Raw genomic sequence first — 18,715 nt, forward strand, 5'->3', positions numbered from 1 at the left:
AATGCTTATCGGCATTGCATGTATCTACAATTTTAGAATAAATATTGGTGACAAAAGAAAAACAGCTTAAAACTGTATATCCCTGACTTAATATACCACTAAAACCATCAGAAGTTACAATCGTAAACATGATGATAGAAATCTGAAGTGTTGATTGTCAAACTGCAAGATACTTTCATTAGGATGAAGTGCTGTCTTGTTAACATTTACCAGACCTCAAATTCCATTCACACTGACATGGAAAGGGGCTTTTTAAATCTCCTTGGCAGCAGGAACTGTCCATTTTTCTTCTTAAATGCAATAAAGTTTCTTTTCTTTTCTTTTTTTTTAAATTTTGTTGGAGACAAGGCCTTGCTATGTTGCCCAGGCTGGTCTCAAACATTCAGGACTCGAGTGATCCTTCAAATTCAGCCTCCCAAGTAGCTGAGACTACAGGTGCATGCCACTGTGCCCAGCAAAAATGTTTCTTTAAGAAATAAATGAGTCGATTCCTTGATCTGGTTTAAGGATACTTTATTACTGAACCAGTATGTACAAACTCTAACATGAAAATAATGAGTCACAGAATATCAAGACTATTTACAATACTTTTTTGTTTTTTACAAAACATTTTTACAAGATTATTTCGCTCTAAATAACATGACAGACATACACAAAAATCCAATTTTTTATTACATACATAAATAAATATTGACTTTAAATGACCACTGTAAGGGACATGAATTCTACAGACCACTTGGATGAGAAGGTAGCAGTTTTGTTATCAGCACACTACAATATAATTAAGTAAAGGGGGAAAATAATTTTATATAGACCTCTGTTAATCACTCCGTAAATCATATAACTCACTAAAATATTCAGTAGAGGTAAGACAGTCATGAGAATCCTCTCCGTACCTGACACTGAGTCTGGGCATGCAAAATCACAGGTAGGAGTCAACATCTTTACAGATCTGTTTATATCTTATAATAAACTTTAAAGTACATGCAACAGATATTTAGCCATTGTGTTCTGCCTATAATATGAAAGTTTATATAATAAGTTTTAGAGTTATTTGCAACCATAGAAATGAGTAAACTTGAAAACCCACGGCATAAGAAAGAGCAGTAAATAAATAAGTCAATATCACAAATGACATTTACGGATACATAGGGCAAAATTAGTATTTGTACTTGTATGATACAGACACAAGTCAAAATCCTGTCTTTTAATCAAGTCGTTTAGTGGACATAAAAGACACAGTTTAGGCCTTTGAAGTTAACCATAATAACTTCTTAGCTGTCCCTTAGTTTTTGGGACTTGCTCTAGAAATTTACCAGGTTTCTTATGAAGGGCAAATTCTCATCTATTCAGTAAAGATCATTCTCTAGCAACGGTTCTCAACCAGAGGTGCCGTCCCTCAAGGGGTAGCTGGCAATATCTGGAGACATTTTTGGTTGTCTCAACTTGGGGGAGGGTGCAACTGGCATCTGGTGAGGAGAAAGTGTGGATGCTACTAAAAACCTACAGTGCACAAGACAAACCCCCATAACAGAGAACTATCCAGCCCCAAAAGTCAATAGTGTTGAGGTTGAGATGAACCTCTGTGTATAGTCGGCTATGTATCTAAGGTTTTCAGGACACAGATGTATTTCTAATCTTTGAACTTCGTTTAATACACATTACAAAAAATTACCTGCCACAAACTTTATCTTCTCTACCATGCCATATTAAAACAGTGAATGACTGAAAAGATCACGTTGGTTTGCAAACATCATTCTATGGAGTTCCAGGTAGAAAAACAGGGTAACACAGATAAATTCATCATTAAGGAGCAAATGTTGTAAATAAAAATAATGCATGTAACTGCAATGTATATCGAATTAACCACCTATATTTGATGACAATATTTTTGATGAGCTCAATTTTTTAAAGTTTCAATACTATTACTGGATATATTTTTCTCACATTAAATAAATGAATCTAATTTCAATAAAACATATTACAGAATTAGGCACCAAAACTATGTTTGTAAAAAAAACATAGATTTTATCCTTTATTAGAGCAATCACATTTTTAAAATTCAAAAAATTGTAACTATATTTTTGATCATTGAATAATATTGGAGCTTATTAAAATCCACAAGAGAAACACGTTTTTTATTAGCCCATTAATAGCATTTTTCTTCCAATAACACCAATAAAATTTAAATTATTTATTTATATCAAAATTAGAAGCCCATAAGAGCTGCTTTAGATTTTTTTAAGGGAGATGTAAGTTTCAGAATCACCATCTGAACTAAAAATATCTGTACAATGTCTATTACCCAGACAAAAGAAGCATGATTAAATTTTATAAAATTAAATTTATGTACTAATTTAATAATATTTTGTATCTATGTATAGACTTCCAGCATTTTTATGTAACAGTACAAAAATTTGTTGGCATAAACATTTGGATTTGTTCATGACAAGTTCATGTAAAAGATAAATGGATAGCCAATAATGAAAAATTTTAATTTTTGAAATTTTAAGAACTTGAAATTCAGATGCTGGTGATGACACCAGAATAAAACATAGTTTTAGAGAAGCTATCTATGGTATCCATTTATTCAAGCTTAGGGATGTTTTCAAATGAAGACTGTTTTCTATTTTTGCCATTCAAAAATTCTTAGAACCAGGTAATTTCACGACTCAATGTGATAAATCCATCCCAACCTGTGACAGGAGCTGCAGAAAACCATTCAGAACCAACATGAACTTTCATTATCAGGTGTCCAATTTATGTTACTTGTATAAAGCTGCAAAACACTCCTGGAATATCCACTTTAAAAATAGTTTAACACACAGGAAACAGGTTTCAGTATCTATTATCAGGTATCCTTGTTTATAAATGTGTTTCCTAAAGACATGCATCAACATCGGAAAAGTATTTTCTCTGCATTTTAATTTGCCTCGGCCTTTAGACACTGCAGTGAAGCCGTGGAGTCAATGACTTCTGAGTTATCCACTCTTCCCAGGAATGGCCAGGCATCTGCATGAGTTCAGGAAACAGTGGAACAACGAGAAGCAAGCACCATTGTCAAAACCTAAGGATAATGTTACTGATTTTCTTCCTGTTTTACTTAGGTAGGTGAAGACATGTGGACACCTTTCTTTTACAGTGTTTAATTTTGATAAATTGCTCTTTTCTCAGAATCAGCACTGATGGGGAAAATATATTATCCTTATGACCTTTAAAAGAGCTGTATCTTTACTCACTATTGGTGAGCTATGAAAACGATTTCTTCAGGGATTCATGCTCAAGGTATATTCATGTATATGCATGTGTCTGTGTGTATATATATGTATATGTACATATATTTGCATATATATACACATGCATTTATAATTATATAGACATGCATATCTATGCACATTTCAAACCACGTATGTGAGTATTCCTTCAAGGAAAAAAACAGTATTAAATTAAACATCTCTGCGTTTTAGGTTGTTACAACATACACTGTAACACTCCATATTGAAAACACGTTTTGACTTAAGTTCATGCTACCAGGCACTAATTTGTAGCATAAAAAATTTTCTAAAAAGTAAGATATAATAGATTTGAAAGCATATGGGTGAATTAAATGCAAGCAACTGTCCTTCTCTATCAATCAAAGGCCTTTTTAAAACATTACCAAGAATATTCTAGCATACAAATACCTTTCTTTGCTTAAGGAAAGGCAAATCTCTGCAAAGATTTAAACATGCTCAATAGTTGGGATTTTTTCATTTGAAGCAAGGAGTTTTGTGAATTTTCAGATGGTGAAACAAAAGTGCACCAAAAGCTGTTATCCACATTGAGGAAAATAAGGGAAAATATAAATAAGATAACATATCAGGAAAATCTCTCACATAATACGATCAAATATTAAAAGGCATCCCCAAGAAATAATTTTCATTTCTCCAAGGTAAAATCTGGTTAGCAGCTTATTTCATTGAGTTCCTCTGGCTTGGGTGTCTTTTGTAAATCATAAGTTATAGAGGGAACTTTCATTTACCTTTGCATAAAGAGCAGCATAAGGTACTTAAAGTAGGAGTATTTTTAGATTTAAATTCGTTGGTATATTTTAGATTACACATTTTCATTTAAAAATCACCTAGGATAAAAATGATCTTAGGAAAGATTTGAATAAACAAAGCTGTATAATCTTAGTTGATTTTTCATATTGAATCAATAATTTTGTCAAAAATATATTTTATTGATTAGATTTAGGCTTAGTGTTATGTGTGAATTGTGTATTTGTTACTCTCCTTTTTGGGGCAGAGTTTGGTACTCCAAATTCAGGGAAAACTCAGTTCTGTTGTAATTCAATAGAAATAAGCGACACCATACATGAAAACAAAATTTAGCATTAAACAGGCCTATTCTTCATTTTCTCCAAGCTTGTAGGGAACTGGTGTCTGTCTTCACCAATCTACTGTTTTTCACTTGTCTCCAGATGCATCTGTGATTAACAGAAGTTCTTCCTGCACTAAAGTCACATAGGAGAGTACGGGCCTCTGAGCAGTTCCCACTGCCTCTGGAAGTGTGCATGTCTCGTGGCCGAAGTTCAACAAGCTTACACATCTGTCCAATTTCAAAAAATCTTTTTGAACAGTTTAGTATCTTTCTGGAGAAGGCTTGTAATGATGTGGATGACGATGCTTAAGATGAGATCCTAAAAAGTGACAAAATATGTCAGTCACATCCATTTATATGTATCAAATAAATGATAGAATTACTTTTATTTGTAGAAAAAGCACGAGACCCTGGCAAATGTTCCTTCCTATGACCATGTCTCTCCTATTCTGAATCTGAATGTACAACCACACTCTTTCTCTCCTTTTCCTGTTTTTCTCTTCCTCTTTGATGCCTTCCTAAACCATAAAATAGTAAGAAAAAGACAAGCTCCTTTCCTTAAGCTCACACTTATTCAATCAAACCATAATCCTTTTTTATTTGCTCAAAGAAGTTTTAAAAATTATCAAATACTTTTGTTAAATGGAATTTCTATGAAGGAATATCAGAAAAGCATTTATTCGATAAAAATTTTAGAGGCTATCAAGCTCACCCATTGTGATAGTTTTTGTTTTTCTTCAAATTATAAACATACCAAGTTATCAATTATAAGCATACCAATCTATCATTTAAAAAAATCAGAGTTAAAACTATGACTAATTCTCAATGTTTTATCCACACACTAATCATCAGACACTTTTTTTTTAAATTTAAGCTTGAAAATAAAGTAAACGAAGTACATAATTTAAAAATCAGCAAGAGGCTGTTTTGAAAATCTAGCTGACAATTTTCTTTTTAAATTTTACTTGATTTAGCAATAAATGAAGTAGGTGGACTTGGGTCATATCATGAAGAAAATTCATGACATTTATTACAGTAATATCTATGTAACAAGAACATAAGTTCCTTAGGAAAATATTATTTCCTATATTGTGATATTTGAAAATACTGATTTAAAAATATTTCAGTTTGATATGAAACTATAGATTTTTTTCCTGTATGTATTTATGATTTAAAAGACAAGGAAAAAAGCATGTATTATATAGGGAAAAATGCAAGGAAGGAAAAAAAATAAAGGAAGGATAGAGGAAAGGAGAAAAGAAGAGAGGGAAGGAGAGAGGGATGGAGAAAGGAAACAAGGAAGGAGCAAAGAAAGGGAGAAAAGGGGGGAAGAGGAAGGGAGGGAGAAAAAGAGCAATTAAGCATCAACTATGCATTTTATACTACAGGTACCGGAGTAGAATCTAGTAAGTTGGTACAAACCAGGAGAAAGAATTTCAGATGATGACAATTTCCCTATCTCATAGAAACCTATAGTAGTGTATTTATTTGTTTTCATTTTCCAGCAAGATTTTTCTCTATGTTCACAAGACCTGACAGGACGCCTTAATGCCCTGGCACCCCACTCACTGTGCGCTGAAGAGGGTGGGAGCTCCGGCGTCCGGAACGTCTTGATGGTGGCTGGCCCCTCCCCTCCTGGGGTCAGCACTTGCACTTCCAGTCGGTAAAGAGTAGACGGTCTTAGATTGGGCACTGTTAGGACATAGTGATCCTAAGGGGATAACATAAAAGAGGATGCTCACTGACCACCTTTCAGAGACAACGCGCAATGCACAGAGAGCCTAGAACAGGTTTTCCCCCACTGGAGAATATCATACACAGGCAAGTTTGGTTGCTTTGTAAAGGCACAGTTTAATTTATAGACTTTTTCTCATTTGTGGGGGTTCTCTGCCATATGGTTTCTTAGCACCTCACTCAATTCTTGGCAGCCTAAGACACTTGGCAGAGTTAAAATATACTGAGGTGCCAGTTCTCAGGGCTCACTCCTGGGATTTTATTTATTTATTTTTTAATTTCTTAACATAAGACTTTTCCATGGTTTAAAGTCTTCAGTTGCACATCTTGTGATATGAATTCTTGATAATCCAAATTTCAGTGAATGAGCCAACTGTTTTTCTTAAAACACAGTATCTATCAATGCCCACAACTGAAAGTGTTTATTTTTATGCCAACACATTCTTCTCAAAACTCAATAAAACCTAGTACATTTATAGAATAACTACTCTCTAATTCCATGGAATTTTTCCTTCTGAGATTTCAGTTGTGTTTCTTTCCCTCCCCCGCCCCACCCCCCTTTTGGATTTTATAATGGTAGTTGGCTACTCTAAGGGCATTTTCAGGGAGGGCAAAATCCCACACTATTTTTTTTTTTTTTTCTGAAGCCAAGGAATTAAGTGACCTGGAAGACAGGCCAACTCATTACAGCCTCGAGCCAAATTTGAAGTTGGGGGGAAGACAGACAAACAACAAGCTTCTTTTAGCTATTCCCCCCCAACCCTCTCCAATTCAACACTTCAAACAGGGCATGTCCACTTGGACCAGAGAGACATGAGGTTAACAAAGATAGAAGAAAATGGCTCAATCACTTACATACAAGATAGGGTAAGGTCTTCTCATGAGTTGGCTCTAGCCATCAAACTTTATCTAGATGGCAGCTTATGCTACTTCTTAGCTATGCACAGTCACATTTGTAATGTGTTAATGCTTGCAAAAGCACTCAGAAGAAGAAAATGCAAAAATAAGACTCAATTGTACAGCACACAGAATGACAGAGGTAGCCACCTCTGAAGGCCAGTATAAAGGAGCAGTAGATACCGATGACACGGACATAGTATAAGAGGTGGGACCTACGGAAGGCAGGATCTGGGACTGTGAAATAATGCTGTTGGGTAGGCTGTTCTGTCTGCTTTCCGTAGTGACCTCAGCCCAAGTCACTTGAAACCCAGTCATGGGCTGATAGAGATTGGCCTTGGCCATCTTCCAAGAAAAGTGGCCCGTGATGTTCACATCCTGGACGATGAATGAAGCAGAAAGGTTCTCAGGCTTAGCTAGCACCTTAGAAAGAACATGACCTGCAGCAATGCAAGAAGGAAAACCAGGATTAGGTGACTGGAGAAGGTGTGCCCATGGGATCCACTGTAGGAATTTTCAGCGGCCAGTCTGTGGGATGATATTAATAGAAGCAATGTGACTTCGTTCTTTAAACATGGGTTCAGGCAATCACCCCTTTGACATATGGGGATAGGTTGAGTTGGAATCTCCTCACGACACCTTTGTACTAAATGCTCCTTCCAATCTTTCGGGGGTCATTTTTAGAATGCTCTTTTGAAGTTGGAAGCAGGAGAGCAGTTTAGACCCTGGCAGGACTTAACTATTTCTTAAAGAATAGCATGGACTGCAGTGAGAAGGTAAATATTAAAGCTGTTAGAAGAGTTATTAAATCCAAGGCTTTTTTTTTTCTTTAGAGGCAGGATCTTGCTATGTTGCCCATGCTGGTCTGGAACTCCAGGTTCAAGTGATTCTCCCATCTCAGCCTCCCAAAGTACTGGGATTTCAGGCATGAGCCGCCATGCCTGGTCAAATCCAGGGCATTTAAAAGAGTTTTTCCCACTGCAAGACAGGGACTTTGGCAAGGAAAGGGGTTGGAAGGTACAGATGTGAGGTTTGCTAGGTTGGCATGGAAAGTGTGTGAGTATAATCCACACAGCAAAGAGGTGGGATAAAAATGAAATAATTATATCAAACTTTGCCAAAACACAAGCGGTATCTAAATGTTTGCCTTCATTTCCAAAGGGTAACATTACTATCAAAGGACATCTTTCCAAGGCTGTTAGGCTTTAAAATAACACATTCATTCCTACATATCTTCTGTCCACATTGGGCCATCATTACACAACTTAGAAAGAGAGGCACTTTTGGTTTTTCTGGTCTTGTGAAATGCAGTTTGGCAAGGTTTGCAAAGTGCTGCTGACACCTTAGACCTAGATGCAGAAGTCCTTCAGGTGAAAACGTACCTGCTTCGCCAGGGCAGCCAACGGGTTTGTGGCTCTTCCCCTTAAGAGCAGAGCATGGTGGAGTAGTGAAGAAAATGGCCTCTGCCTTGGAGTGACCTTTTGGCCGTATTGCTTGGACAGTCACCTTATACTTACAGGAAAATGACAGATCTTCAAGAATTATATAATTTTCCTAGAGCAAGAGAAAGAGAATTATGCTAGCAATAAGTCTCATTAGGGATTAAAAGCCACTGGCAAGAACTGAAATCATATTCCATCCAACAAGGATGTTTTCCTATCTAGTGTGTGCAATATGGCTTTTAATAAAAGTACAAAGCACGCACTGTCTACATTTTGATTAATGACAATTGTGAAACACTCCCATGGCTGCGGGATACACCTTCTAGAATTAAACGGTATCATAATAATTCCTCATCAAAGCACGCTACTTCTAAGGTCACAACCAGCATTTCTGAGCTGGCAGCAGTGCAGGCAGTGGTGTAAAGCTGTAAATACAAATCTAACTTTTTTCAGTTAAAAAGAAACTAATGCCAGCTTCTCTGAGACATAGAATTAGTTTATATGTAAGTTTTTCTGTTAAAAAATGATATTCTTTAGCAATGTAATTTTTCCCTTTTTTGGAGTGCTGTTACTGTTTTCTGCCATAATGTTGTGATTAAACATAAATAAAAGAAAGAGGCTAAATGGTAAGGAGTCAGGGGCTAAGAATATAACTTTACGATAATGTCGAAAGATGACATTTCCTGTGATAATAGGTGTGTACCTCTGTTTCTTTTATATTTGGCTAAGTTGCACTTATCCATTCTGTTTTGTATTTACCAATTCTTAATGTATATATATAAAAGTGCAGATGGATAGCTGGGCATGGTGACTCGTGTCATAGTCCTAGCTACTTGAGAGGCTGAGGTGGAAGGATCGCTTGAACTCAGGAGTTTGTGACCAGCCTGGGCAACACAGTGAGACTTCATGATTTTGTATGTGTGTGTGTATGTGTGTGTTTAATTATATTAAGAGAGAAAAAAAGGCACAGATGGAACATCTCTGGTACTCATTGGATGATGGGTGGGGGTCTTGCTAGAAAGCAGCAGGGCTGACGGGAAAAACATGAGACAATAATTAAAATGAAAACTGAGGCTTGAGTGATTTACTTAAGGGAGGAGTGGAAGTGGCTGCAGGTGACACAGCACTGAATGTTCAAAAGAGATGGGGAGTGACCTCCAGGCCTGCTGGCCCTTCATCCAGATGGTGACAGGAGATGGGGTGCACCCAACTCTGCAGCCAGTTAGTATAAACAGTGAATAGGAAACAAATCAATCTGGACAATGCAAGCCCAACCCAAGCCCAAGCCAAGGCCGCCATGTCTCTTTGGGAGTCTGAATTGCTTTTGTTTGGAAATAAATCTGCTCTTTATATGGGACTGTATTGGAATCCAAGGATAGCTATTAAGGATCCTGTTTCACAGATATTTCAAGATTGCTTTCATGTTGCATAGGAGGCAGACATCTGCAGCAGTAAGTGAATTAGTGGATGCTCCATTGTAGCATAAAAACAAATTATAATAGGCCGGGCGCGGTGGCTCAAGTCTGTAATCCCTGCACTTTGGGAGGCCAAGACGGGCAGATCACGAGGTCAGGAGATCAAGACCATCCTGGCTAACACGGTGAAACCCCGTCTCTACTAAAAAATACAAAAAACTAGCCGGGCGAGGTGGCGGGCGCCTGTAGTCCCAGCTACTCGGGAGGCTGAGGCAGGAGAATGGCGTAAACCCAGGAGGCGGAGCTTGTAGTGAGCTGAGATCCGGCCACTGCACTCCAGCCTGGGCGACAGAGCGAGACTCTGTCTCAAAAAAAAAAAAAAAAAAAAAAAAAAAAAAAAAAAAAATTGGATCTAAAGGTTTAAAAATAAATACAGATAAGTTCTAAGGCCCTAGAAAGATAATTTTTCAGGAGTTTGATTTTTATTTCTACCGGATACATTACATCTGCTCAGCAAATAGTTGTTACCACTCTCAGAGTTCCTAAAGATGATAAGCCTAGGATTGGGGAATCACACTGACATAAGCCCAGTTCTGTGGGGTTCTGAGGCACGCACATATCAGTAAAACAGAAACCTCACCCCTCTGCCCACAAAAATGTTAATAATTCTCGCTTCTGTTTATTTCTTTCTCCACTTTTCAAATCAATTTCTCTATTTAGAATGTCTGTTGGGCTGGGCGCGGTGGCTCAAGCCTATAATCCCAGCACTTTGGGAGGCCGAGACGGGCGGATCACGAGGTCAGGAGATCGAGACCATCCTGGCTAACACAGTGAAACCCCGTCTCTACTAAAAATACAAAAACTTAGCCGGGCGAGGTGGCGGGCGCCTGTAGTCCCAGCTACTCGGGAGGCTGAGGCAGGAGAATGGCGTGAACCCGGGAGGCGGAGCTTGCAGTGAGCTGAGATCCGGCCACTGCACTCCAGCCTGGGTGACAGAGCGAGACTCCGTCTCAAAAAAAAAAAAAAAAAAAAAAGAATGTCTGTTGAATTATTTTACTGAAGGTCACAAACATTGGAGCTAATTTAAGGATAAATAAAGGGAGAAACTTTGGTGAACATGAGACAAATCAAATTCAGTAAAACAGAAAAAGAAGCTGTGTATTTCTGAAAATCCAGTGACTTGTTTTATCTCATTATCTTAAAATTATGCCAGTAGGTCTGGTTCTTAAAATATGGTGCTTGCTTTAGAAAATGTTCAAAACAAAAATATTCTAGTTACATATCACAAACCAAAACACTGTATGTTTGGGGCCATGTTTTTGGATTTTTTAAACTGTCCTGAGGTATTACATATAAATTGCCATCAAAGTGTATTATACACTTTGTATAATACAATGACCTCTTAAACATTTTGTGTTGGTTTGTTGATTCTAATCTATAATTCATGTACTAACCCCAAAATATTTAGAATAATATTTTGGGCAATATTGACAGAGTTGCTATCCTCAGAGAGTTTAATGTTCTCTTAAAGTTAAAAGTCAAAATATTGGTGCATGCTATACAGGACAGGGAGATTATTTCACTAACTGAGCTGATGGCATTTAGGCACATGGTGTGAAATGATAGAGTCACATAGACATTCACTTGTATAATTACACCTTTAGATCACAGTGACGTGTCAAAATTCAGAAAATAATTCAAAGGTTTTGTCCAGTTAAGATGAAGCACACAGATACTCAGGCATATTTCCACCTGAAATATGGGAGTTCTTTAAGAACTGTGTCTTTAGTCTCTGCACTTTAGGTTTTGCTCTATGATGGTAACAGAGTAAGCTCCCAGTGCAATGGTGTGAATGGATAAAATAATGAGTGAATATAATGATCATTCTGTTTTCCACTTCCATCAAGTCATTACTCAATAGCTGATTTGTGAGAATGAGTTATCTGTTTGACACGTCTAGTTTGTATATCCTCCGGTCTAATTATGTTCACAGATCAAGTTGGCCCAGAGATCATGTCCTTACGTGGGTCATGCCAGATGATGCCTCTGATCCGGTTGTTCTGTTGTGGGCACACACTTCAGGAAACCACCGCACATGATATCGGTTGACAGTAGGATCTATAATGCCAAAACACACAACCAAAAATAATAGGTTGGATGTTACATTCCATGTAGCCTGGGGTTCTTGAACTTGAGAGGAGAAAAGGAGAGGAAATGAAACTCTACAGGTGACCAGTAAATGCACAGGTGAGCCAAAGGAGGTGAGATTCTGATTACTTAATAATTATAATAATTAATAATTCTGAATACTTAATGATTAAGAACAAAGTAAGGGAAAAAAGTAATATACTGCCAAGGGAAAACCTGTGCTGAAGTGCAAGTACTAAGTAGAAAAAAAAAAATTAGTAAAGTCATAGCAAAATGATTCAAAAGATGTCTTGAGAATAACCTAGCCGTGGTTTTTACAGCAGGCAAAGCCCTATAGTGAAAGGTAACACCTAGCAACAGCTCTCGTAATTCCCGTTGTAGAAGAGAATCATCAGAAGTTTCTCAATCCTACATTTTTTGTTTAAATAAAGGCGAGATACTATTGAATCCACACAAGAACAAAAACATTGCCTTCACACTTACAGAATTGGCTATCCATGTTTATTTCCTGTTACGTATTGCCATAAAGAAGTTCTTTTGTCAAAAGGATAGGGATATATGCTTCCCACTCCCCCTTAACCAAGTGCATCGTGGCATTTCTGTATGGCTGATCCCTACTGAAATATGACTTGGTGTTCTCAAACACAGGCCAGAAGACTGACCTTTTGAACATGTTTATTCCCAGGGCAAGAGGCATATTTTCTGTACATTTCTTTACTTTGGACAATAAAGTGGGGGAAAAAAAGAGAAAATAATGACAAGCAACTCAATGAGTGTGGGAAAGCAGGCCTTGACAGTCTCGGGTTTATTAATCACCCCAGTGTGTCCAAGGGGTGTGAAATGGCACCAAACGGCACTATTTTGCAGGTGATTAACATCTTGTCCCCAACATCATGCCAAGTGTTTGATGGGGGTTTTCAGAGGACAAAACTCTTTGATGAAATTGGGTTGATCTAGTGGGAACTTTGCTTTGAGCACTTTGGAACCAGAAAAGAAGAACTTTAAATGAGAGAAAGCAAACAGATATAAAAGTGGGCACTCAGGGCATTTAGTTAAAAGAGAAATCACGTACTAGAGGTTTTAATTTTTACATAGCAGACATCAAGCGTTTATTTTTTAAAAAAAGAATTATAGGCTATTCACAAGGCTGACATCAATCACTGAGTGTGTTCATGTTCTTCCATTCAACAGCAGTGAAATAATCACACAGGAGTGGCTGCTGCCCTCCTGAATTTTACATAGAAATGGGGCCAATAATAACAGAGAATAAATATAATACATAGGTAAGATAGGTATTATGTTAGAAGGTAATAAGTCTACATATAAATACAGAAGGTGGCTGGGCACCGTGGCTCACGCCTGTAATCCCAGCACTTTGGGAGGCCGAGGCAGGCAGATCATAAGGTCAGAAGTTCAAGACTAGCCTGGCCAACATGGTGAAACCCCCTCTCTACTAAACATACAAAAATTAGCCAGGCGTGGTGGCAGGCGCCTGTAATCCCAGCTACTCCGGAGGCTGAGGCCGGAGAATCTCTTGAAACCGGAAAGTGGGTATTTCAGTGAGCCGAGATCGCCACTGCACTCCAGTTGGGGCAACAAGAGCGAAACTTCATCCCCCCCGCCCCCGCCCCCACAAAAAAAAAACCCAGAAGGTAAGAGCAGTAGGGTGGATTGACAAAAAGTGCTGATTTTATATAAGGCGGCTGGCGTGTGTTCAATTCTGAGTCAGGACTTGAAGAAGGTGTAGCAGTGGGTAGTGGCACTGCAGAGACCTGTGGGAGGGCGTTCTCAGCCAGCCCTGTCCAACGGAACTGGCGGTTGGGATGGAAATGTTCTGTCTGTGGTAAACACTAGTCACCTGTGCCTATAAAGCACTTCACATGTCCTCTGTTTAACAGAGGAATTAGATTCTTTATTGTTTCATTTTAATTAATTTACATTTAAACAGCTGCAGATGGCCATGGTTACAATACTGGGCAGCTTAAAAGCTCTACCAGCAGGGAATACACAGCACGTGTCAAAGTGCTGACATGAGAACGGAGCATGACAGATGACCGAGGGTCTTTGGTGAAGAGCAGCCAGGGGACTTGGGGTGGCTATATTACAGGAATACGAGGAGGCTTGGCTGCCCTGGGGATCCTCCATATCCTAAAAATCCTTTACATATTTTACAATGCAATTATATTTTCATAGGAGGCAGCATCGAGTGACACACGGGGCACTCCTTTTGGGTTCCCTCCCTTTTGTTAGCCCTAAATCTCGCCTTGTCTGAGTTCACTGCACTTGCATCTTCTCTCTGTGTCACCTCCATCAATCACTTCATTGATTCCCATGGCTTGAAAAACTTTTCTGCTGACAGCTCCCAAACGTCTACTTCCACCTGAGCTAGTCCCATGAAGAGCTGATGCTCCCTCGTTCCTCTCCCATGTGGAGGCTTTCCAAACTCAACTTTGCTGAAGCTACCATGTTGATTTCTGTACCTCAACTTCTCCTAGCATTCACGCTTTTCTTTCTGGCTGTAGGATACAGAATTTTAACCCCACAGACGACCTTCGAGGAAGGTGGGCTTCAGCAAACAACTCCAGCAGCCTCAGTGAGCCTCATTCCCTTTATCTGAAAATAAGGATACTAATTCAGCCAATGCAATAGGTTTGGTGTGAGTTTTAAATGAGTTCATGTACTGGTTTTCTATAGCTGCTGTGACAAATTACCATGAGTGTAGCTGCATAAAACAATATAAATGTCTTCTCTTCTGTAGGTCTGAAATGGGTGTCACTGGCCTAAAATCAAGGCAGGCCTGTACTCCTTTCTGGAGGCTCCAGGGAAGAATGTATTTTCATGACTTTTCCGGTTTCTAGAGGCTTCTGGCGTTCCTTGGCCGGTGGTGCCCTTTCACCAGCTTCAAAGTCAACAACACTGGGCTGAGTCCTTTGCACCATGCCATCTCTCTGATTCTTGCACTCCGCTTCCCTCTTCTACTTTGAAGGACTTTTGTGATTGTATTCGTTTCCACCCAAATAACTAAGGGTAATGTCCCCATCTCAAGGTTGGCTTTGAGTCACTGAATGGCTTTTCTCTGCCCTCTGAATAAAGACACTAATACTCCTTAGCCTGGCTTCCAGGTCTCCACTGCCTCTGCATATTCATCTCATGCAGAGACTCCTCTCATTCCCAATGTTTTGTTTGATTCTGTTGTTACTTCACGAATCCCTGTCAACCCCATTTGGCCAGAGCTCCATAACTACAAAGATAATGCCTATTTGCTGTCACTGTTGCATAAACAAAGATGAGCATGGCACCTGGCAGGTGATAAACAGACAGTAAACATTTAATGAATAAATCAGTGAAAGAAGATATAGCAGTTCAAATTCACTTTTATTTCTCTACTCATTCTGGCAACAGTGAAAATAATTCCTTATAATCTAAGATATGGAAGAAATAGTGTGAGAAGACATGATATTACATAAGGTAATTAAAAGCAATCTGAGAAAGTAAAATATAAATTAAACTTAGATTTAAAATGCCCTGAAAGTATTGTAAATGGCACCCCCAAATGACCAGTATGGGGACATTTATTTTTTAAAAGCAAGCCCTAAAAATGTCCACACTCGTTTACGTGACTTGAGTTCAATTTTAACAGGTCGATTCATAGATATTTGCTTTGATGGAAGTCATTTATACAAACATCATGTCCTTAGTTTTATCTTGCCAATTAATAAAATCCTAAGAGCTTGTATTTTAGGTTATGACTGCAGGTCTCAATCTGTAACTAGAATATTAAAAATAGCAGAGTTCAGGCTGGGTGTGGTGGCTCATGCCTGTTATCCCAGCACTTTGGGAGGTTGAGGCGGGTGGATTGTCTGAGGTCAGGAGCTTAAGAGCAGCCTGGCCAGCATGGTGAAACCCTGTCTCTACTAAAAATATGAAAATTAGCCGGGTATGGTGGCACATGCTTGTAATCCCAGCTACTCGGGAGGCTAAGGCAGGAGAATCACTTGAACCCAGGAAGTGGATGTTGTAGTGAGCTGAGATCGTGCCATTGCACTCCAGCCTGGGCAACAAGAGTAAAACTCTGTCTTAAAAAAAATAATAAAATAAAATAAATAGCCAAACACTTCCTGAAGGGCTGTATATGAAAATTCTGTGCTAAATACCCAACTGATCTGGTTCCTTAGCTTAATTCTTTCCACAAATAAATGACATTACAAAGAAAGTACTTGAAAATTATTTTTAAGTGATAAAAACTTTACTTGTAATATGCTTCAACTATGGTTCAAAAATTAGATGGATCTAATTTTCTTTTCAAATAGATCTAACTCACAGTGTCTGGCATAAATAAAGGACTCTAAAATTTTTCATTAAACGTGAATTCCTCAGTTTGCAAAAGTCTAATGACCAAGAATGATAGGGTTATTGACATTAGAGCTCTGAGAAAGAGGCAATCCTTGGGTTCCCCAGAATAATAATTGCTGTAAAAAGAATTGTAAGTCGTAGCATCAGGGAAGGGGGCACACACTTAGAGAGGTGTCACAGAATGCCAATTCCACCAGGGTGGGGATTTTTGTCTGCCTCTTTGCAGTATTTTAGCATCCGAAATGGTGCATTGCATACAGTAGGTGCTCAATAAAGGTTAGTTGAATGAAGTCTTCTCATGGATCAATGCCCCATACTCTATCTGTAAAAATGATTTGGTGAAACAGAACTTTCTGATGTTGTACAACTAAAGTAAGAATTTCTGAGTGCCACATAGACACGCTACTTAAAATAGAAGCATGAATGTTTCCTCTATGTCTGAGCTAACTTTTCACATTTATGTTGTAAAAACACAAAGTCTAGAGCTAGAAAACCATCAAGGTGCAGTGGCTCGTGCCTTCAACCCCAGCGTTTTGGGAGGCTGAGGCTGAAGGATCACCTGAGGCCAGGAGTTTGAGACCATCCTGGGCGACATAGAAAGACCGCATCTCTACAAAAAATAAATTAAAAAAAAAAAAATTAGCTGGGCCGCCAGGCACTGTGGGTCACGCCTGTAATCCCAGCACTTTGGGAGGCTGAGATGGTTGGGTCACCTGAGGGTGGGAGTTCGAGACCAGCCTGACCAACATGGAGAAACCCTGTCTCTACTAAAAAGACAAAATTAGCCAAACATGGTGGCGCATGCTTGTAATCCCAGCTACTTAGGAGGCTGAGACAGGAGAATCGCTTAAACCCAGAAGGCAGAGGTTGCAGTGAGCCAAGATTGTGCCATTGCACTCCAGCCTGGGCAACAAGAGAGAAACTCCTTCTAAAAAAAAAAAAACAAAAAAAAAACCAAAGAAAGAAAAGAAAATTAGCTGGGCATGGTGGTGCATGTCTGTAGTCCCAGCTTCTTGGGAGGCTGAGGCAGGAGGATTGTTGAGGCCAGGAGTTTGAGGATGCAGTGAGCCATGATCATGCCACTGCACTCCAGCCTGGGTGACAGAGCAAGACTCTGTCTCTACGACAAAAAAAGGAAAGAAGAAAGAAAGAAAAGAAAAAGAAAGAAGGAAAGAAGAAAGAAAGAAAAGAAAAAGAAAGAAGGAAAGGAAAGGAAAGGAAAGGAAAAAGGAGAAAGAAAGAAAAGAGAAGAAGGAGAGAGGGAGGGAGGGAGAGAGGAAGGAAAGGAAGGAAGGAAGGAAGGAAGGAAGGAAAGAAGGAAGGTCAGAAAGCCTAAAACAATTGTTTATTCTATTATTACACAGTAAAAATGAACTAATATCAATGGAGTAATAAAATTACTAACAAAATTAGCTAAGTGAAATTGTTTTAAAATAGTTTGTTCTATAAATGCAATGTTGAAAATATTTATTTTCTCCCAGAGCATTCACTATTACAACCCAACTACTATGTGTATTAAGTAAAGAAAGCTAATATTTGACGTTTAATTCATTTATCTATGAAACTACATGCTACATCCTAATAACTGAAACTGTCACTGAAAAATGTTGAGGGAAATGAATAGATTTGGGCTTTTAGGTCCCTAACTCCAAGTCCAAAAGCAATATTTTGCCCACCATCACTTTTAGCAATGTGACGTAAGAACCCATTTCTGTTTATAATGGAGTTTTGATTAATGAACAAGGTTCTTTTCTTCCCTTATTTGCCAAAAGCATTAAGTCCTTTTAGGTTTTCAACTCAGTGTGTCCACAATTGGAAATAAATTATAATTCAAAAATATTCAGCTACTTGTCAAGGAGTTTGAAACCACTTTAGATGGGTCTATTGAGTTTCATACAGAGCAGACAATTTCTCATTTTACAAAGTCAAAAAATCCAGAAAATCCAGCCAAAGTGTCCTTTCCCATGACAGAAACGGTGCTGATATTCACATTCCATACAGAGCTCCTATGCTAGTAATACTGAGTCCATTTCAAAGGTCTCCTTTCCTACATGTGTGATAATTACGAATAAGAACATGTTTTATGAATGTCTGGGGAAACTTTGGTTTGGGATTCTGTAGATCATGTGGTGAGTACATAAAAGGTTTCTGGAAGGAGGGAAAATGTGGAATAAGTTTGAAACATACTTTCCTCTTCGTTGTTCTTTGGACTTTCCAAAGCTTTCTGCCACCTCCTTCTATCATGTGTTCAACATCATGAGCCCTGCTACAATTTATATGTACATTTGGCTTTCAAATTTAAAATAGCAAGGGACATTGGAATGGATAAAATTTAAGAAAAAGGACTTTTTGGAAAAATACGAA

At 38.4% G+C, this 18,715-nt stretch overlaps 1 protein-coding gene across 1 annotated transcript in view; it reads right to left on the reverse strand.

Annotated features, from left to right (window-relative positions):
- Nucleotides 1-496: 496 nt before the first annotated feature.
- ANOS1 (anosmin 1) overlaps nt 497-18,715 on the reverse strand; it is a 214,002-nt gene continuing 195,783 nt past the window's right edge. Inside the window, exons 10-14 of the mRNA XM_015126912.3 lie at nt 11,874-11,968; nt 8,376-8,547; nt 7,213-7,433; nt 5,932-6,073; nt 497-4,681 (exon numbers count right to left, since the gene is read on the reverse strand). Coding sequence (XP_014982398.3) covers nt 4,623-4,681; nt 5,932-6,073; nt 7,213-7,433; nt 8,376-8,547; nt 11,874-11,968 — 689 coding nt within the window. The 3' untranslated portion in view covers nt 497-4,622. The remainder of the gene's footprint in view (nt 4,682-5,931; nt 6,074-7,212; nt 7,434-8,375; nt 8,548-11,873; nt 11,969-18,715) is intronic.

The sequence above is a fragment of the Macaca mulatta genome, chromosome X, assembly GCF_049350105.2.
Source record: "Macaca mulatta isolate MMU2019108-1 chromosome X, T2T-MMU8v2.0, whole genome shotgun sequence".
Lineage (NCBI taxonomy): Eukaryota > Metazoa > Chordata > Mammalia > Primates > Cercopithecidae > Macaca > Macaca mulatta.